General features: G+C 32.9%; 3 protein-coding genes and 5 long non-coding RNA genes across 8 annotated transcripts in view; 4 read left to right on the forward strand and 4 right to left on the reverse strand.

Annotated features, from left to right (window-relative positions):
- Positions 1 to 316: 316 nt before the first annotated feature.
- Positions 317 to 3,541, forward strand: LOC124454540 (techylectin-5B-like). The gene is made up of 4 exons (XM_047005330.1): positions 317 to 456; positions 615 to 1,039; positions 1,159 to 1,542; positions 2,945 to 3,541. Exons 1-4 carry the CDS (start codon positions 398 to 400, stop codon positions 3,193 to 3,195), a joined length of 1,119 nt encoding a protein of 372 aa, XP_046861286.1. The 5' UTR covers positions 317 to 397; the 3' UTR covers positions 3,196 to 3,541.
- Positions 3,542 to 4,216: 675 nt separating this feature from the next.
- Positions 4,217 to 4,763, forward strand: LOC124454551. The gene is made up of 2 exons (XR_006951506.1): positions 4,217 to 4,257; positions 4,575 to 4,763. It is a non-coding gene; the product is annotated as an uncharacterized LOC124454551 (long non-coding RNA).
- LOC124454547 lies at positions 4,734 to 8,179 on the reverse strand. Its single transcript, XR_006951497.1, has 6 exons — positions 7,730 to 8,179; positions 7,068 to 7,374; positions 6,480 to 6,704; positions 5,919 to 6,213; positions 5,140 to 5,231; positions 4,734 to 4,761 (listed from the first exon to the last, which is right to left on the reverse strand). It is a non-coding gene; the product is annotated as an uncharacterized LOC124454547 (long non-coding RNA).
- A 4,192-nt stretch (positions 8,180 to 12,371) lies between these two features.
- LOC124454553 lies at positions 12,372 to 13,192 on the forward strand. Its single transcript, XR_006951508.1, has 2 exons — positions 12,372 to 12,454; positions 12,811 to 13,192. It is a non-coding gene; the product is annotated as an uncharacterized LOC124454553 (long non-coding RNA).
- Positions 13,193 to 13,201: 9 nt separating this feature from the next.
- LOC124454812 (ryncolin-4-like) lies at positions 13,202 to 14,761 on the forward strand (the record flags this gene model as incomplete). The annotated part of the gene is made up of 2 exons (XM_047005563.1): positions 13,202 to 13,694; positions 14,318 to 14,761. Coding segments are annotated over 2 exons (720 nt in total), but the record flags the coding sequence as incomplete, so codon positions are not given.
- A 240-nt stretch (positions 14,762 to 15,001) lies between these two features.
- Positions 15,002 to 21,958, reverse strand: part of LOC124454538 (choline kinase alpha-like) — a 60,181-nt gene continuing 53,224 nt past the window's right edge. Inside the window, exon 11 of the mRNA XM_047005327.1 lies at positions 15,002 to 15,285. Coding sequence (XP_046861283.1) covers positions 15,249 to 15,285 — 37 coding nt within the window. The 3' untranslated portion in view covers positions 15,002 to 15,248. The remainder of the gene's footprint in view (positions 15,286 to 21,958) is intronic.
- Positions 17,546 to 18,533, reverse strand: LOC124454552. Its single transcript, XR_006951507.1, has 2 exons — positions 18,380 to 18,533; positions 17,546 to 17,605 (listed from the first exon to the last, which is right to left on the reverse strand). It is a non-coding gene; the product is annotated as an uncharacterized LOC124454552 (long non-coding RNA).
- LOC124454546 lies at positions 18,929 to 19,284 on the reverse strand. Its single transcript, XR_006951496.1, has 2 exons — positions 19,193 to 19,284; positions 18,929 to 19,116 (listed from the first exon to the last, which is right to left on the reverse strand). It is a non-coding gene; the product is annotated as an uncharacterized LOC124454546 (long non-coding RNA).

Below are 21,958 nucleotides of genomic sequence, written 5' to 3' on the forward strand. Positions count from 1 at the left end.
AAATAAAATCTATTCGAAGTTGTCTGTCTGATATTTTATCAATTAATATGCTATTAATGAATAAAAAATATAGCGGTAAGATGGGCGAGCAATTTTCAAACTGAACTATGTAAAAAACATAGTTCCCTAGTAAGTATAAAATCAATCTGGTACAAAAGTTCAGTTTAGTTCATGCTTATAGTCAAAAATGAAGTGTCTCTCACAATTTAAGAATAAATTATTCATAATACTTCAAGATTTGCTGAAACAAGTTAATTGATCAAAGATACTTAGCAGGAAAAACATGTTATCGTCATCAAGTTGTTAAGAATTTTACATTTTTCAAAACACATAAATAGAGCTTCCCCTATCTTGTCTGCACGCAGAGTTTTTGCTTTGGCTTTAGATATTTTACAAGATGGCGAATTTCACTTATGCATTGTTGGTATTTGGCTGCATTGGTGCTCTCATGCAAGAGTAAGTTTTAAACTTGTTTTAAATTTACTGAATGTAAATGTTTGTAATAAAAATATTTCAGGTTTTAAAGGAGGCGAAACATTACATATTTTTAATATATGTCGTATAAAAGATGATTTTATTGTAATTTGTATTACTTTGTTTCTATTTCTGTATAGAGCGAGAGCAAACAATGTAAAAGATCATTCAAAAAAGGATTTTTTATCAATAAGCTTCGACATGAAACGCACTTTGAAATCTGGACATAGAAATGTAACATTGAAGACACAAATTGCATCTATAAAAGCACAAATAGCTGCACTTCAAGCATATCACAAAAAACTTGGCACACAAAACAAACACCTTGAAACATTTAAGATAGAGCTTCAATCAAAAATTAACAAGACACATGCACAAAGGGGTAAGCTTATAAAATTACAAAAACAAATCAAGAAGTTTGAAATTAAAATGATTAAGCTATCATTACAAATGAAAACACTTGAAGCAAAAATAGCAACTGCCCAAACGGAGCTAAAAAGTCTTGAAAAACAATTTAAAGAGCTTTTCAAGAATAATAAAAATCTCATGCAAACCCAAATAAAAGGTAAGAATTATTTCCAGAAGACAAGAGAAGAATATAACTGTATATTGTCATACGTATATAACTTATAAGCTCTGTAAGAATAGAAGGGTTCGAATTTGAATTCCCTCTTTATCATTTAGCTGAAGGAAAAGACTGTGCAGATCTTTACAGAAAAGGTAAAAAAAAGAGCGGAGTGTATCAAATTGATCCAGATAGCCAGGGTTATTTCGACGTTTTCTGTGATATGAAGAAATCTGGTGGTGGTTGGACTGTGTTTCAACGTCGTCAAGATGGAAGTGTAGACTTTTATCGAGATTGGAAAAACTATACACAAGGATTTGGTAATCTTACTTCTGAATTCTGGCTTGGATTGGATAAAATATACCGACTGACATCAGCCAAGAGAAATAAACTTCGTGTTGACCTGGGAGACTGGTCAGGAAACAAAGCATATGCTGAATATGATTATTTTGCTGTCGAGAATGAAGCACTTAAATATCAGTTGAGTCTTGGTGCACATTCTGGTGAGTCAATAAGTAAATATAAACATTTGATGGACAAATTTCTAAGCAATATTTTGATATAAGCATTATACTTTGGAATGATTTGAGTGATTCCAGTTTCCATGTACAAGTCTCCATTTTTGGGAGAAACATAGATATCTTAACGGTTAACGAACTTTAAGCGGAAGTCTTGTTAGATCTCAAAAAACATACTCAATTTGATCTTACAAACTTACAACAAAATACATTGAACAACCATAAAAAATCATTTTGTTGTGTGAATGATTAAGTTGCACCCTACGAAAACAATTTTTGAGTTACAATAAGAGATCATTCATGGATTGCGGTTACCGTATCATTAAGATTAAATGAAAACTCAATTGTAGCTTTGTTAACAGGTAATGAGCATGCGCCTAAACATCGTGGATTAAAACATTGCTAAATTATGTGGACTTAAATGAACATTAAAACCTTTTATGTCAATGGTATGCAAGCCTGCAGTATATGATTTTAAATGTAGGCCTCCATTCCAAGATTATTTATATATGTATAAACAAGAAAATGATAGCATAGTGCTCTATCCAACAACTACAAACAATAACGACCTTATCTAACAACATTTGAAAATTAACCTTCCACTCCTCTTCCTAGTAAACAAGACAAGTCTGCTCAAAAGCAGAGAGCCTTGCGTTACATGTCCCAGAGGTATACTCTGCTATACCGGTCACAAGCCCGGTATTTCGGTTTTCGTGATTTTTTTCAACATCACTACATATATAATGAATTTATAAGTATATAAACGTTACTAAAATTCATTCAAGTTTATGTGGATAAATTTACATATAGAAAAATAAAAAACATAGATATAAATTAAGTCTCGGACAACACTACAGGTATATCATCAAGTCAATAAAGAATTTTAAAGTTCTATTACAATAAAAATTAAATACCATTCATTAATTAACATAGAAGTGAGAGCAATGAGTTAAGGCTGAATGTAGAAATAATGTTCTGGGAAATGAGAGTAGGATCAAAGTCAAAGTCTTGACAAATTTTACCTTTGCAATATATTTATTCCATTTTGAAACAAGATTTATAGCAAATTGTTAAATAAATCAGCTACAAGAAGTTTTTGAGAAATGGTAACAATATTATAATGTGATTGTGGTTTGATACCCACATGCACCAAAATATAAGAAATGAAAACTCAGTGTTATATAATGTATACACTTATATCAGTCCTTCCACTTTTACTACATAAAATAAAAAAAACTGATTGGCAAATCTCATAAAAGCCCCCAAAAAACCGCTATAAGAATCTTCTACCATTGACGTAAAACCCTTTTTGGGGGAGTTTCTGCAAGTTCAGAAGAATTCTATAACTGCATTAAATGCCATTTTTGAAAGGTATTACTTTTCTTAGGAAATGCTGGAGATTCATTATCTTATCATAAAGGCATGGCGTTTACAACAAAAGATTCAGATAATGATAAGTATCGTGGAGGAAACTGTGCCACTAACTATAAAGGTGCTTGGTGGTATAAGGATTGTTATGATTCTAACCTGAATGGACACTACTATAGTGGCAACCAAAAGAAATACAAAGGTGTAAACTGGTATCATTGGAAAGTTTATAAATCCTTAAAGTTTACTGAGATGAAAATAAAACCATAAAGAATTTCCAAAAACTGTGATGTTATAAATTTGATCATTATTTCTAATGAAACTTTCAACATATAGTAAAAACATTTTAGCTTTTATGTCATTTAAAAGAGCCTTATAATCATTATCATTTAAAAAAGCGTTAAAAACTTGTTATAAAAACTGTGGTGAAATATTATCCCTATAAATTAGAGCTGATTTAGGTAATTATATGATTCTAAGGTTACGTCTTTTCACTCATTTCTTTAATGAGATGTTGCTCTGTAAGTAGCTAAATCTATCTTTTTGCCACGTTTCACGCAATCTTGATGTATCATACGTTTCATGCAATAATCTTACATCATTATTCACTATGTAAGCAATGTCACTTTTGATTGGTCAACTACCTGCAAATAATTCTACATATTTGTAGGTAAGACGTTTATTTACAAATAACAGTTTGTCATTAAAAGCCGGTTTTGAAAAAAATTCAAATCATTACCCGTGTCGCATGTTCTCAATCGCCTGAAGCAAGACTTCTCAAATTGAGAACGTCGCATGTATGTGATGTAGGAGATCCTCTAAGCGTTCTCATTGACGCCATATTTAATTTATATATGCACCAATTTATATATCATCAACACACGACATGCACACGACACACGTGTACCATATCTAGATGGCGGCAACTGGAATACAGTATGAAGTATTAATTGACTTGCAAAAAGCTATCTTGAAGTCTTATTACGATCAGGGAATGAATACAACGGCAAAGGAGAAACATGAAACAATACAAAAGGCAGCTGATGAGACAGGAACTACGTTTGAAAAAGTTAAAGTGAGTGAGTATTTCTACTTACTTTTTATTTGGAAGGGCAGGCTACTGCAGTACTCTCAGAATTGTACGCACTAAAATGTCGTAATGCAAATCTGTGACCAAAACCTATTTCTAGTTTGAAGTATTAGCATACATATATTTTTGTTAAAGGCATTGTTGCCAATGAAGTGCCAGGCGGGAAGCGGATTCTCAATATAAATATTAGAGCCCAACAAATAATTTTAAAAATCGTCATAAACAATTTGGTTTTATGAAAGGTACTGAAATTTGTCATCATGCAGTAAATGTAGTATTTGCGTAACATTTCCTATATAGGTGAAGGTTTGCTCGTATGTATTGTGCTCATTATGTACAAGTTTGATACATTATTATTGCTGACTAACATCTGTTCTAAATAAATCCACATGGAAAGAACTTAGTGCAAAAGACAATGCATTTACACAAATGTTTGTGTTGAAATAACGCAAATTATTTGCAAAAAGTTGATGAAGTGGTGGTGCACATTTCTAACATTGTTCGATGTAGAATATTCCTTATAAGATATGGTATTTTAAAAATAGCAAATGGTGTTTAGGATACAATACCAAGGTACGACAATACAACAAAGAAAAAGGCAATTCAGTCACGTGATGTAAATCTAACGGTAAACAACACTATTTAACTGTTCATCTACTTACGAGATAACCAATATTGATCGAGGATTTATAACTTTGAAGAATTGAAAACATTGCCAAAAAAAGAAATGAGAAAGAAGAGACAATCTATAGAAGAAAAGAAAAACAAAGCTGAATGATGTTTCAGGAATATTTTTAAAACATAAGTAAAATTAAAACATTTATTCGCAGAAAGACAAAACCAATACCAATATGTAAGCACTTGCGTACAATGGCTAAATAAGTACACGAATAGCCGATGTGATAAAAGAGAATTGTTTTCAAAAGTTATGTATTAATTGCATCAGTTATAACTTGACAAGCCCTAGGTATACCTAAAACTGACCTTAATGATGTCAGTAAACCCTAAACTGACTTAACTGAACCTTGAATAAACGAGAACTACGTCATAGAAACCTAAAAATGAATTTTAAAAATTTATCTTGCACTATATTAATATAAGAGGACGATTGTTATAAAATTTACCTGTCAGCTTCGTCAATAACTTTTTCAATCTCGTCTAACGTGATTTCATTCGTTTCATAATAGGCTTACAAATACGTACGAACTGAAAATACCTGAAATATCAAAGAGTTTAGGTGATATAAAAACAGCAGACCTTTGGGATGATTTCGAGGCGGATAAAAACGCAGCTTTTGCGCAAATTTTTATAAGATTGTAAAAAACACAAATATTTGCGTGATTTTCGACCTGGAATACACAATACCTCCGGCAGCTAAACAACAAGGGAAAAAGCTATACGGCAAAACACCGAGGGAAAAACATATATACGGCAAAACACCGAGGGAAAAATATATATACGGTAAAACACCGAGGGAAAAATATATACGGCAAAACACCGAGAGAAAAAGCTATACGGCAAAACACCGAGGAAAAAAACTATACGGCAAAACACCGAGGGGAAAAAGCTATACGGCAAAACACCGAGGGAAAAGCTATACGGCAAAACACCGAGGGAAAAAGCTATACGGCAAACGCTGTATAAACGCTAGATTTTGCACTCAAACGCTGTTAAAAATCCTATACATCTTCATCATCAACTGCAAGAGAATGAGAGTACATTTTCAACCACACTAGACTTAGTGGTCGAAACATACTTCATAAAGGAACTCAGGTACATATCTTCTGAGACATAATCTTCGAAAAAAGACAGGAGCACAAGAAAACGCGAGAAATTTTTATTCGAAAATAGCGTTCTTGAGTGTAACCTTTCACAAGATTTCTAGCTATCGCTTGCCACTTACCCGCGAAACGTCATGACGAATCACTGGGACTCGTTCATCCTCGCCTGACATGAAACTATTTCATTCCAAAACAGAGAAAATGCATCCCTGACAACGCCGACTCCTTCGCCCTTTTCCTCAACACCTCTGGAATCTATCATCTTGACATCCACACACTTCTTTAAAATATCACCTTTTTCAAAATAGTGCAGCAAATCAGCTTTCACATTACAACGAGGAATAAGCAACACTTCTCGCTCTATAACCTCATTTGCCATACTTTCTGGGACAAAAGCAGCCCCTTCAGAACTTTCACCTGCAATGTACAACACTTAATATACTAAAGATGGGTGACAAGCCACAACATTTCTGACTGTTCTATTTTCAAATTCCATTCATCCACATTCTTTGAATGAATTCACAATGATATTTTGCACGATCATCACAATACCCACTCATCATTTCATGAAATATTAGTTGAACATCAAATTACTGGATATTTTTCTTCTATAATATGTAAGTAGAACATCTTTTCCGTAAAAAGACAGACAAGAACAAGTAGACTATATAGTACTCACAAACCTTGGAAAGTATTCATCTCAAAAGCATCACAATTTTGGAGGTTCTCCAGTGCATGTTGTGTTAAAGTTGCATCATCAATAGATGACAGTCCAACCAAAGTTGTGGAATGTGATTCTTCTCCAAGCTGTGGTTCTGTGCACAATGATTCATTTTGAGTCTTTGTTAGTCTGATTTCTTCCAAATCTAATTGCTCTTCCACAACATCATCAACTAATTCATTAGCAACTACAAAACAAATATTTGTATTTTTATCAAATATGTCATTTATTTAAATAAAGATTGTTGCATAACACACTTTTGCTGATTTCCTTATGCACTCATATTGGAATTCTCAAGTATAACATCTAAATGAATGTTGTCTTTTACAGTATTAATGTGCAATATTAGCTCCTTATAGAGTAAGTGTTTAATTTTATTTGTATCATGATAGTTTCATAAAATTAACCAAATGGTGCAAAAATTATTATATACTTGACCTTACAGAATTACTTTGATTACTAAATGCTCATAATTAGGTGTTAATCAACATTAATAAATTGCCTACACATTAACAAAGTGTTTTTAATAATTAATAGAAAACCTCCTCACTTTCATAATCCAAAGTCTTGCAAACATACAAATTCACACGACTTGCATGGCCTGCCAAGGGACTCCTTGTACTTTTCTACAGAAAATGTTTCTGTTGTGCCTGGTAAATATAAAACTCCATATCTGGGTACAACAAAACCTATTCGGAACTTTCATCACGGAGTTGCTTATTGTGAGGCAGTTGCTTCTCCACCCCAGCAGTTTTTATGACAACATGAGAATCACATTTTTTTACATCAATAGGAAGAAGTGAGCCTCGCTTAATTTTCAAATGATTCCCATCCAGCTCAATAATTCCAATGTTTATCTGGAGTGGAAAAAATATCGAGTTACTAGGTGTTCATGATCTGGCATCACAAAATGTTTGATGAAGAATGAAAAAGTAATTAGACATTTAAATGGAAAATACTATTCCATCCTTCTCCATGAAAACCTGAGCCTGATTTTTTAAAGCATGCCACAAAAGTATTATCGTGTTGATTCGAATGACTGCAAAAAACAAATTTCTATAGCAGCATTTTATATTTCAGCTTAAATAGGTGGGAATTACATAACTAATATCTACATAAAACAAGCATTGAATATAATTATTCACTACCATCACCCATCCTTCAAATAATTATTGACATGACCTATTTGCAGAGGTAGTAATAATCACAAACCTTGACAGTCTCATCTTTCTTCCTCTTTTTCGTGGAGACAAAACGATCTTGACGCTTCCTAGTCTCAACAGTGGCAAATGAAATATCTGCCAAATACTCTTTAAAAGTCAAAGTTTGGTGGCACAAAGATCAGTAGAAGGCCCAGCTGATGTTGATGGATCACTGTTCCGCAAGGTCTTTAATTCGTCGGACTTTCGAAGATCCGTCCCCCAGTTAGCACAAAAATTACCCCTTGAATTTAGTGAACTCTGCATACTGTACAAAACATGGTGTTCAAGTTTACATTACCAACAGCCGGGAAAGATAATACGAACATATACATGAACGCTAAATGTAATAAATACCTCACGAATGTTTTGTATTTATCTTACTTTCTCGAAATAAAACGAAAATATAAGAATATGACAATATTCTGCACTTCGGCAACTTTGTAAATTCAGAACACATTTGGCTGGCAAATTAACCGGATATGAATTTTGCATATTATAATTTGTGTTTGTGTATTTGAATTTGTGCTTGTGTATTGCACCTCTGGGCCACCGTAAATTACTGCTAGTAATACAGTATTTTGAGATAATAATGCGTAAAATGAAAGAAATGCCTTTACGTCGAACTTACGAAATTTTATTGCGTATGGTGATTGTTGTGCTGAACTGCTTTTGATATAAGGTTCAATTAACTGACTCAAGTAGAGAACCATTTTTGGAACAAATAACATTGTAAAGTTCGTGCTAATGCAGTTTCAATAGTTTTCTTACTCCAAGGCTTGTTTTCTAATCGAAGATGATTTCTCATTATGTTCTGAAATGGGTCAATTCACACACTTCACAAATCTTAGCCACTTCCACACTAAAACAAACAACTACACCAAATCACAGAAACTCTTACGATTTTCCATGTTGTAGTTTGTATTTATAGTTCATCATTTAAAAATAAAGTAATTATAATTAGGATATTCACTGAAACAGCTGAGTACAATATATTTTTGGTAATGAATTTTACAAATATACCCTAATTCTGTAGCTCAAAGTAGAACATTACTTCTCTTCTAGACTTGTCAATGATATTTTAATTGTAGGTTTTGGTTTATAAGATCACAGAGGCATATCTCCATAATTTCAGCTATTTGAGCTCTTTAATGTATATTACAACGGTTGCTGCCTTTCTGATATATATTAAAAGTTGCTGGCTTTCCGATGTATTTTAAAGTGCTGCTAGCTTTTTGATATATATGTATTTAACTGGCAATACAAGGCATAAAATTTGGACAAACAGGGCTGAGCCCCCTACAATTCACCCCTGTATGATCATTAAACACATACAGAAGTTGTGTCATTCCTCAACCCATATATTTAACTCTTTCCTAAATTAAAGATTGGATAAAACTCATATGGGGACAAGTAGCAAGGCTTCACGTGCCGTCCATGATTTCGACTGATTGCTACAACACGCGCAACACCCTCAAACTTCCAGCCCGAGTTTGGATCGCCCTGGCGCGACAAGATATGATGATGATGATGACTCATGCTGTATAAAAGACTACAAACAGTAGCATTTATAGCAAACAGATTGTTTTTCAACAACAGAAATTTTTCATGTTATAGAAATAATATATTCATTTTAAAGAAATGTCTCACCAAAATTTTCAGCAGAATCCTTAACAAACTTCATTACAAATAAACTTTAATACTTTATAAAGTGTTAAAGGCGAAATAACTTCGTGCAGCGTAAATTGTTTTAAGAATGGTCAACGACGAAATACAGCTTGTAATCAATTTTAATGCATCAAAAGTATGTACGCAAAATATAGCTATATTTGAAAATGTCTGTTCGAGTGCCACGTTTTAAAGGTTTCTTTGTAAGTCGTGCATACAGATTATTACTTAGTTGAATTGAGTGCTGAGACAGAATATCAAAAGGATGTATATCACTTGTAGACAGGAAACAGTTGGGTTGAGTTTTAGGCATAGAATTTTATATATTTGTAAATTTGTTATGTTTTATACAACAAAATATCAAATAAGTAAACAACAGGATGTGTAATCAACTCATTCATAATCTCCATTCTATTGATTGAGGGGTTTGATGTGTCGGTGTCTGGTCGTGCCTGATTGGTTTCTATACTGACATTTGTGGACGTGTCTTGCGTAGAGAACTTAACAGCAACGATTGCTTATTTGGGTCTTCGGACTCAGATTGTTCATTTTCTTCCTCAGTACAATCTGTATCAATCTTTCCCTTTCTTTAGTAAACGCCAGATGTCTTCTGTTCCGTCTGCATATTTAGCCTTCCGAAATAACTTGGTACGACGTGGGTACAAACTTCTGGTTACACACTTATTTCTTTCATGTCCTGCACGTGTCTGGTCTGGTCGTATACGTACTGTATTTTCTAGGTTGAGATCTATTAATGGCTTGCTGCCACAGTTGTAATATTTCCCTTGTTTTTTCTTTTGTTTGTCAACAATTTCTTGACTCGATGGGTTAATTTTGGCTTCAATAGTTTCCTTGCCGTAGAGAGAAGCGTTTTTGTTCACATAGCCTACTATATATGTACGTGGATAAATAGTCCAGCTTAGTTTACATATCAGTGGCTTAATTATCCTCTACCAAAAGCATAGTAAATAAAACAACATTACAACACCGAATCAAATTTATAAATGTTAAAGAAAGGTAATCACATTGCTGTAACAGTTTATCGTTTTCTTAGTGGATTAAAGTCATCTCCGATTCGTTAGGAATGTAATGAGTAATTTAGAGCAAAAATCTTCAGCGTCGCTCTCGCTGACGAAAGCGCGCTAAAAAGAAAAGCAATGATGCGCATGCGTATTAATTTTATATTGCAGTACCCAGCCATTGTACACAGCATGCTCGCTCTGCAATCTTCAGAAACGTTGTGAATATCAATAGGATCGGTGTAGACAATTCTGCCAGAACGTAACAACATGCATCAGTAAAAAATATCTAAGTTTTAAAGAGGAATGATTGTCAATCACTTTGGAAATACAAGTTCTTATTAAACGTCTAGTAAAACTGTCGTGTTCCTTACAAAGGCCAAGAGAATCGATACAATACTGGCATATTCAACTAATTCAAGTTAGATCATCGATGTCAGGTTCTCTAAAAGATCACGTTTTAAATAAGGCATGAACGTACATATATAAATAAAAAGACATGTTGTAGAATAGTGAGAAATTTATCATTTTAAGAAATATACAACAACTGAAATTACTTCAACTAATATCATTATAACGTATATTTTTATAAATGCCACGTTTGTGTTTTTACGTTTCCTTTGAAATTAAAGCATGAATTAATTATCAATTTCAATAGCTTGCTGAAACTAAAAATAAGCACATCAACACATGCTACTTTTTGAAATGGATAATTTTAGTCAATTTGAGAGGTAGAAGTTTATAGCTACGTACCTTTATGGTAGCTATGTTTCAAGTGATGTTTAGTTTTTTAGTTCTCAAGTTTTAGTCCAGCTTTTCATCATCCTTATTTATGTCTATTTAAATTCATTGTTTTTGCCGTGAGTATAAACACAGAAAGATTGACAGCAGGATTACATGAGCATGCTGGCGATATGAACTGTAAATAAAACATTTTCTCATTTTGGACCACGTTCAAAAAAGAATGTCCTAACATTCATTATTTTAAAGTAGAAGTTTCAAAATTCATGTTGATAACGTTAATATGTTCGTAATTGCATGTGTTGTTCGTTGTGACACAACAATTTCCTTCAATGTGCGTGCAAAGTTTATATTAACAATAACATCGCAGTTTGAGATAATAGAGTTATATTTATATAATTTTTATACTGGAGACAGCTGGTGGAATTATTGCCTGTTTGGTTAAATATAGCTGCAACATAAATTGTTTTAAGAATGATCAACGGCGAAATACAGCTTGTAATCAATTTTACTGCATCAAAAGTATGTACACAAAATATAGCTATATTTGAAAATGATCTGTATCGAGTGCCACGTTATAAAGGTTTCTTTGTAAGTCGTGTATGAATAAATTACTTAATTTAATTTAGTGTTGAGTTTGAATGTGAAAACAAGGATACATAGCTATCACTTGTAGACAGGAATAGAATTGGGTTGAGTTTTAGGCATAGAAATTTATACACTTTGTAAATTTGTTATGTTTTATACAACAAAATGTCAAATAAGTAAACAACAGAATGTGTAATTAACTACAAACTGCAAACATATGATGCAATATTTTCAGCTTGAATTTGTAGACAAACTGTTGTGTCTATTATGCCTTATAAATAGTAAAATTGCTTTTCATACTAAAGACAACAAAAATTTTTTCGTGCAAGTTGATTTACATCATTTTTGATAATATACAATAAAATGGTGGCGCAAAATTCGTCTTTTACACATTGCATAATCAAGGAGAACTTGTAATAGTGCAAATTCATTGGACAAAACTTCGAGCACAAAATGGCTACTGTCTAAATCTCAAATAATTAAACTCTTTTGTTATCAGCTGAAACTACTCTATTCTTCATAAATACTCAACATGAAATTACGTGGATGCATCATCGATAGTTCGCCATAAATTATTAAAATACAGTTGGCCAAATACATAAATAGAGCTTCCATGATCTTGTCCTCACTCCAAGCTTTTGGATATCGATCACATACCATAAAATGGCAAAATTTGCTTTTGCGTTGGTCGTAATTTTTTGTATTGGTGTTATTATTGAAGGGTAAGTCAGTCATTTTGTATTGGTGTTATTATTGAAGGATAAGTTTAATTTTGGGATTTTTTCTTAACTTTATTGAACGCTATCAATGTTTCTATAATGTTCTACCGCGTATCTTAACGCGACATTTGATTTCTTTTAATGTTTGCTATTACTTACGTTATAAACATCAAGCCATTTTCAGTAAGTTTATAAATTAGCCACTATGTTAAGTTATCAATTTATTTACGAGTTTGTTTTAAAAGAATTTCATTTTTTGGCTATATTAAATCAATGATTAGAAGAGTATTATGTCCTAATGGTTATGGTTAGTAAAAAATGGTAAATGTATGATCTCATTTCTGTGGTTATTTCTGTAGAGCAAAGTTAACAAGGGAAAGAGAAAGTAATTTAATAGATAATTTCTCATCGCTCAACTTTGACGTGAGACGCAATTTGAAAGTTGTTCAAAAAAATTTAACATTAAAGAAGCAAATTGCATTAATAAAAGGGCAAATAAAGACATTGAAACAATATCACAAAAATCTACAAACACAAACAAAGCACCTTCAAGCATTTAAAATTGCGCTTCATTCCAAAATCAACAAGACACATGTACAAACGCACAAATTAGTAAAATTGCAAAAACAAATTAAGAAAATTGAACTTAAAATGATTAATTTGTCATTAAAAATGAAAACAATCGATGTGAAAGTAGCAACAATTCAAGCACAGCTAAAAAAACTAGAAAAACAACTGAAAGCTCTTTACAAAGAAAATAGAAAACTCACAGGAAAGTCTGAAAGAGGTAAGAATGATTTTAAGATAACAAGAGTGACATTTAACAACATATTATTTCATGACAGATCTCTTTGTTTACATTACCAGGAAAGACTGCGCAAATCTGTACAAAAAGGTGAAAAAAAGAACGGAGTTTATCAAATTAATCCTGATGGTCAGGGTTACTTTAAGGTTTTCTGTGATATGAAGTCATCTGGTGGAGGTTGGACTGTGTTTCAACGACGACAAGATGGAAGTGTAAACTTCTATCGAGGTTGGAAAGACTATAAACAAGGTTTTGGTGATCTGAAAGGCGAAGTCTGGCTTGGATTGGATAAAATATACCGACTAACATCTGCAAGAAGAAATAAACTTCGTGTAGACCTGAGAGACTGGTCAGGAAACGAAGCATATGCTGAATATGACTATTTTGCTGTAAAGAATGAAAATAAAAAATATCAACTAAGTCTTGGTAAATATTCTGGTAAGTTAATACGTAAATATAAACGTTTGAGGAAAAAACATTTTGATATATACAATATTTTTGAATGATATGAATGATTGCAGTTTGCGATGGGGGATTCTCCAAGTTTTGATAAAAACGGATAGTAACGGTTGGTTTCGAACTAAAGCCTTGTTTGTCAATAAAAATATAATTAACTTTGAGCTTAAAACATACCGAAAAAATACAACAATTGAGGTAATGAGCCGAAATACACCACTGCGAAATTGCAGGATTTTTTGCCAAAAACAGTGGTCTTCGAGCCAGCTTAATGTCTAAAAACCTTAAACAGTGTTTGGACTTTAATATAAAACAAGTTTGAACGACATTTGTACATGTTTAAGCTTCTTTTTAGAAGGATGAAAAGCGAACTTTTTTTTGGCACGTGAAAACATGCCTTATAACTTGAATACAAAACTGACACCCCTCGTGTTTTTTCACTAAAAGGATGTAAAACCCACTTGTCTATCCTTATAATATTGTTTGAATCATTCAAAATGAAGCTGTCAAAGCAAAAAAGGCTATTTTTCGGTAATTTTTGTGTTTCCAAGCAAAATTAGATGAGCGAAATTTTTAATTTTTCTGAGCAAAATTACTTTTCTTAGGAAATGCTGGAGATTCATTATCTTATCATAATGGCATGGCGTTTTCAACCAAAGATTCAGATAATGATAAATCAGGAAGAAGTTGTGCCACTGACTACAAAGGTGCTTGGTGGTATAAAAGTTGTCATTATTCCAACCTGAATGGGCACTACTATAGAGGAGCATATAGTGGAAGTGGTGTGAATTGGTATCACTGGAAAAAAAAACAAATCCTTAAAGTTTACTGAGATGAAAATAAAACCTTAAAGAAATTTTAAATATTGTGTTTCTTAACTTTGATGAATATATCTTATGAAACTTTGCATAATATTGACATTTGATAATAATTCTTTCAATTGAACCTTTACAATCATCATACTTTTAAAAGAGCGTGGAAAAAATTGTTGAAAAATATTGTGGTGAAATAATAAATTTTTTTTCTTCAGCAAATGATGGCAGATTTAATGGTATAGTTTTGCAGTGACGTCTTTTCTTTCATTTCTTTGACGTTTGTGGTGAAAGTTAATTGCAAAAAAATTTTGATGTTTTTTGCCTCGTTCCAACGTCATCTTGGATTTATCATGCATGTCATGTGACTATCTGATATATTATTATCTGGTTTGTCATGAAGCAATCTTGTTCCCGCCAAAGAGAATCGTTGCACATAACCTATAGACAACACAGTGTGTCTAACTGTTGTTTAGATAGAGTTAAGCCGCTATATTATTCATTTAAAATTTGAGTAGAAATTCACACACAGGTGAACGCAGTCATACACACCTTACATTTAAGCCCATTACTGTTCGTAATTTTTAAATTCAAAAGAAACCCCGTTATTCAAGAAGACTTTGAATGGAGACACAAACAAACAATTGTATTGGTGGAGATAATTTACATACATGCTACATCGGAATGATATTCTTTCTAATCACCAAAATGAATTTCTCGATCATCAGCAACTTGTGACGGGCTCAAAATTCACCCTAAACATCACAATGGATTTTACCATTATTATGACGCAACTTGTCTCAGGTTTCTCCTCGGAAAATGCCTGAAATGATTTAAGCATTCCATTCGAAAAGGGCGTATTCCTGAAAGAAAAGAGAAGTAATCAATTTGATGAAGTCATATTAACTACACATCAACTTTAGCTTTAAGGAGGTCCATAACATCATCCCATTATACTAAAAAGGCAATCTTATTAAAATAATATTTACTAAGGAGTAATTGAGACAAAATTTACTGCAAAAATGTAAACAGGTTTGTGTACATGTTAGAGGCCCATTCAACGTACGGTAATGCACAAGTTAAACTGCATGCAATTAACTGTTTGTCTGTTTAGGTTTTTGATAAAATTTCCTATGAACATATTTTAATAAACAAAAAAAGGACTATTTTTTATCTATCCTTTATAAAATAACAAAAAGATATAACGCAATACGCTGCTTGGACTACAGCTCAGTTTTCAATAGCCTTTGCTAATGTGGAAAGTTGATCTCAGCTTAATCAATTAAATCAATTAAAGATAATTTAGAATAAATAATTTCGCAAAACATGTTTTATTTCAAATAATACTGGACAATGGTGATAAAAGGCTTGTACCTCATAGTTCTTTTTAAGAACTGTTTAAACTACCATCTTGCAGTAAACGTAATATTTGCGTAACATTTCCAATTTAAGTTGAGGTTCGCATTTCTCTATATATTTTCTGACGTTTTTAAATACGTTGTATGTGAGACTAGTACGTTGTATGTGAGATTAATACTTTGTATGTGAGATTAATACGTTGTATGTGAGACTAATACGTTGTATGTGAGACTAATACGTTGTATGTGAGACTAATACGTTATATGTGAGATTAATACGTTGTATGGAAGACTAATACGTTGTATGTGAGATTAATACGTTGTATGTGAGACTGGGCGGGTGGCTGAATGGTTAATTGCGTGAGCTTTAAGCCAGACGGCGCGGGTTCAATCCCGGCTCGTGGCACATCTGGCAATGTGTCTGAAAACCTAACCCGGGTTGACCAAAGCCATGTGAGGGAAATTTGGTAGAGGAAACTATGTCCTCGATGGACTGTATCTGCATCTGCAATGTTGCAGCCTTGTCACCCTGTGTCACGCTGATATCAGCGTTGTAGTTGCGTGAAGGGTACGGAGTGATTGTAGTCTGATCAGCTGCCTTCACTATAATTTCAATGACCAGGATGTTCCACTTTGTGTGTGGAACTCTCATACGTCGAAACGACGGAGTCCATTTTACTTACTTATGTGAGACTAATACGTTGTATTTGAGACTAATACGTTGTATGTGAGATTAATACTTTGAATGCGAGATCTTTCGGTTAATAATACAGCTGGGAATTGTTTTATATTGATTTGACTATTAAAAGAAATCCGTAAATAACGAAAAATTCAATATCTCTCATACGTGTATAACGTATGAGAGATTATTGAATGGTAACCTCTGTTCTGAATAAATCCACATGGAGAGAACTTACTGCAAAAGACCATGCATTTATACAAATGTTTGTAAAGAAATAACGCACACTATATGGAAAAAGTTGATGAAGTGGTGGTGCACATTTCAAACATTGTTCGATGTAGAATGTTCCTTATAAGATATGGTATTTTAAAATAGCAAATGTTGTTTAGGTACATTACCACGGTACGACAATACAACAACGAAAAAGGCATTCAGTCACGTGTTGCAAATCGAAACATAAACAACACTATTGAAAAATTTATCTACTTACGAGATAACCAAAATTGATCGAGGATTTATAACTCTGAAGAATTGAAAACATCGCCCAAAAGAAATGAGAAAGAAGAGACAATCTATAGAAAAAAGGAAAACAAAGCTGAATGATGTTATTTCAGAAATTTTTTTAAAACATAAGTAAAATTAAAACATTTATTCGCAGAAAAACAAAACCGACGCCAATATGTAAGCACATTCGTACAATAGGTAAAAAGTTACTTGAATAGGCTGTGTAATAAAAGCCTATAAAGGTATACATAAAACCGACCTAAATTAAATGGCGTCATTAAACCGTAAACTGACGTATTCCAAAAACTGAACCTTAAATAAAGGAGAACTAAGACAGTGAAAATAAATCTGTCAAGACATGCGTTCTCATAGAAATTCTCAAAGAATTTCCAAAATTTATCTTGCGCTATACTAATACAAGAGGACAATTGTTAAAAATATATACCTATCCGCTTCGTCGATAACTTTTTCAATCTCGTCTAACGTGACGTCAGTCGTTTCATTGTAAGCTTGTAAATACGCACGGACAAAAAATACCTGAAATTTCGAAGAGTTTAAGTGATATAAAAACAGTTAACCTTCAGGAAAATGCCGAGGACAAAAAAAACCAGTTTTTATGCAAATTTTGCATACAGTAAACCTCCAGCAGCTAAACACCGAGGGAAAACCTCTACGGCAAAACACCGGGGAGAACCTCTACGGCAAAACACCGGGGGGACCTCTACGGCAAAACACCGGAGGGGGAAACCTCTACGGCAAAACACCGGAGGGGGGAAACCTCTACGGCAAAACACCGACGACAAAAAATCTCTACGGCAAAACACCGACGACAAAACCTCTACGGCAAAACACCGACGACATAAAACCTCTACGGCAAAACACCGACGACAAAAAACCTCTACGGCAAAACACCGACGACAAAACCTCTACGGCAAAACACCGACGACAAAAAACCTCTACGGCAAACACCGAGGGAAAACCTGTACGGCAAAACACCGAGGGAAATACCTCTACGGCAAAACACCGAGAGAAGAAAGCAAAATAAGCAAAGCAATCAAAAGCAAAAAAAAAACACGAGAAAAACAGAAATAAAGTACTGAGAATAAATAGTTATACCGCAAAGAAAAGCACAATCATCACATCATTAACACATGGTAGCTATAAATGCTGTAACTCAAATCAAGCAATAATATATAGCCACATTATAAACAGCATATCATCCTTTTCATATGAACTATAGTTCGGGGGTTATTTTTCACCATAAAATTGTTTTTATCTTTTTTTAAATTATTACATATATTAGTGAATTACCTTTTGATCATAAGAAGCATATTTGGTGACGTCTCCGGTAAAAAAGGGATAATGTGGATGATTATAATCAAATATCCATTCACTGAAATGATTACCAATATCGTATCCTCTGAATCAAAAAATAACAAATATTATAAAAAAGTTTGACAAGGTAAACGATGTTTAAAATAAGAAAAGTTGAAAAGTTTTGATGAAATAAATAATTTAAAATGCTCCAAAAGAAAGATAAGCAGCTGGTTGAAAAGCATTATGGGTACAATATGGTTGTTTTGTTGCCAGATCTCCCCCCCCCCTTGCTCAATAATTGATGACTGCTTTAAAGCCCGCCGCACACTGGTAAACTTGCCGCGCGTACTTGTTATTCGTGACAAGTGTGATCGAGAAAATTTCCTAGTGTGCGCGGAAGTTTTGAACAACATTTGTCATTAATGACAGATGAGTCAAATATCAAATGCGCGTTTGTTTAATTTTGTCGATCACACTTGTCACGAATAACAAGTACGCGCGGCAAGTTTACCAGTGTGCGGCGGGCTTAAGTGAACAAACAAAACCCTTGCTATCATAATATTTGACAACTCTACGCAGCGCAAAGATGAAATAATATTCCAGATATAGAACTAAATGTCTCCTTTCTTCCTTCCTCATTTGCGGTTTAAACGAAAATTATCCTTCTCTCTTTTTTTTCACACGTATTTTTGCCTCATCGAGATCTTCATTTGCTTTCACCAACAAGTTTCCTATAGGTATTTAAATTATATTTAACCTTTATTAAAAACCCATAATATTCACAATAACCTAGTTGGAAATCTTTACCTGGTTGTACGTCATTATGGCAGAAGAAAACTGGTGATTGGCTGTTTTCAACCACGTGCCTAACACATCAACAACAAAATAACAATAATGTAAGCAACATATAAATTCATTGATCCTAAAACATCTTTTTGACACATAAGTATTTCCAGTTTAATTAACCTTGTATATGGTTTGTGCATAGCATTTCAGCAGTTAATGTCTCATATTATATTATTAAATAAATTAATGATTTGTGATTATTTGAATTTTAAGTAATTAAAAAATCTATAGTTTTTATTCATTTAGTACTGTGGTTGATTGACTGTGTGTCCAAATAAGTAAGTACGTCATACAATTGCTTCCATATAATGTTCTTCTTTGTAAAAATTCTTAAGTAAAGGCTACGTAGTCCAAAGGCAGCATACTAAAAAAAACCGCAGAAAAATAAGAAACATTATTATTCTATCATGACGTTGATATTTGATCTTCATCTGGCATGAAGCATACAATTTTCAACATCACTGCCAGACTACTGACTAGCAAAAGTAGTAGCTTAAACAGAAAACGACAACTTAATGCATATGTATAAAAATAAGCATTCATTTATCACGTAAGTAGTAAAAAAAATTTACTTGTTTCTAAACGCGGGAAAGTTTGGAACAAAAAATAAATTATGTGCCAAGCACGAGCACGAATTGAGTACTTTCAATGAATTTCGAGTTGCTCCAAAACTTTCACAAGTATGTATTTCATTCATAAATTAAAACCAACATTAAAAAGACAAATTTAACGACATATTGTTTAAATTTTCCGTGTCCACGCAAACCACGCAATCTGCGATACTTTTGCGAGACTGAAAAAGAGTTTCTGAAATACGGGGTTTGCGAGCATTCAACCAATCAGTGCCAATTATAAATTTATTTTCAAAATACCAGAAAATCAAAGATTAAGACAACTTTAAAAAAAGAAAACCGTCAGTATCATCTACTTTTCTAGCTAATCCTACATCGTACGTACGCTCAGTCAGTCACAATGCACAATGTATGATCTCAATTATAATCACAAAATTTCTTAAAAGCACGATGGATATCAGACATTTTAAATGAACGACGAGTTTTTTTTATCGTAAACATGTTTCGGCATACTCGCCATCTTTCCACAAGCATTAAAGAACACACACATTCCGAAAAAAACTCACATATTTATAAACACCTTCACACTTCACTACATTGCAAATCAAAATACAACCATTCATGTTTACGCATCTTAGACACCGCCAACTCTTCTGTTTTATATTGATTTGATTATTAAAAGAAATACGTGCATAACGTATGAGAGATATTGAATGGTAACCTCTGTTCTGAATAAATCCACATGGAAAGAACTTAGTGCCAAAGACCATGTATTTACACAAATGTTTTTGAAGAAATAACGCAAAGTATTTGTAAAAAGTTGATGAAGTGGTAGTTCGCATTTATAACATTGCTCGTTGTAGAATGTTTCTTATAAGATATGGTATTTTAAATATGGCAAATGGTGTTTAGGTTACATTAACACGGTACAATAAACAACGAAAAAGGTAACTTAGTCACGTGATGTAAATCGAACGTGATGTAATAAAAAAGAGAATTGCTTTCAAAAGTTATGTATTAATTGCATCAGTTATAACTTGACAAGCCCTAGGTATACCTAAAACTGACCTAAATGGTGTCAGTAAACTCTAAACTGACTTAACTGAACCTTGAGTAAACGAGATTTACGTCAGTCAATCAGTCAAGACATACGTACCCATAGAAACTTAAAAAAGAACTTTAAAAGTTTATCTTGCGCTATATTAATATAAGAGGACGATTGTGATAATATTTAAATGTCAGCTTCGTTAATTAGTTTTTCAATCTCATCTAACGCGATTTCATACGTTTCATTATAAGGTTGTAGATACGTACGGACAAAAAGTACCTGAAATATCAAAGAGCTTAGGTGATATAAAAACAACAAACCTTCAGGACGATTTCAAGGCCGTTAAAAAAGCAACTTTTGTGCAAATTTTTATAATATTGTTAAAAACACGAATATTTTCGTGATTTTCGACGTGGAATACATAATACCTCCGGCAGCTAAACACAGAGGTAAAAACCTATACGGCGATAATAGATAACTACATTATAATCAGCAGATCATCCTTTTCATATGAGCTATAGTTTGGGAGGTTAATTTTAACCATAAAATCTTACAATCATAATATTTGACAACTTTACGCAGCGTGAAGATGAAAATATATTCCTTCCATTTTTCCTCAATTGTGGTTCAAAAGAAAACTATTCTTCTATTTTTTTCACCTGTAGTTATATAACAAGAATATTCGAAATCAATCACACGAATTTTTGTCTCATCAAGATCTTCCTTTGCCTTAACCAACAAGTTTCTTCTACGTATTTAAATCATATTTACCTTTATTAAGAGTCTGTAATATTCACAATAACCTAGTTATAAATCAATACCTGGTTGTACGTCATTATGGCAGAAGAGAACTGGTGATTGGCTGTTTTAAACCACGTGCCTAACACATCAACAACAAAATAACAAAAATGTTAGCAACACTTGATCATAAAACATCTGTTGAGTACATAAGCATTTCCAGTTTAATAAACTTTGTATATGTTTTAGGCATGACTTTTCAGTAGTTTAAGTAATGAATGAAAACAATAGATTTTTGAACAAGTATACTTTACAATTCACATAAGAACAAATCAGTCATGTATTTACTTAGTACAATACTTTGAGACA

This window comes from Xenia sp. Carnegie-2017, unplaced genomic scaffold, assembly GCF_021976095.1.
Source record: "Xenia sp. Carnegie-2017 unplaced genomic scaffold, XeniaSp_v1 HiC_scaffold_3, whole genome shotgun sequence".
Taxonomy (NCBI): domain Eukaryota; kingdom Metazoa; phylum Cnidaria; class Anthozoa; order Malacalcyonacea; family Xeniidae; genus Xenia; species Xenia sp. Carnegie-2017.

Excerpts from the sequence above, each read along its gene's own strand:
- LOC124454540 (XM_047005330.1), top strand. The coding sequence starts at position 398 with ATGGCGAATTTCACTTATGCATTGTTGGTATTTGGCTGCATTGGTGCT. Across the intron at positions 1,040-1,158 it reads CATGCAAACCCAAATAAAAG|CTGAAGGAAAAGACTGTGCA; the intron begins GTAAGAATTATT and ends TTTATCATTTAG. Across the intron at positions 1,543-2,944 it reads GAGTCTTGGTGCACATTCTG|GAAATGCTGGAGATTCATTA; the intron begins GTGAGTCAATAA and ends TACTTTTCTTAG.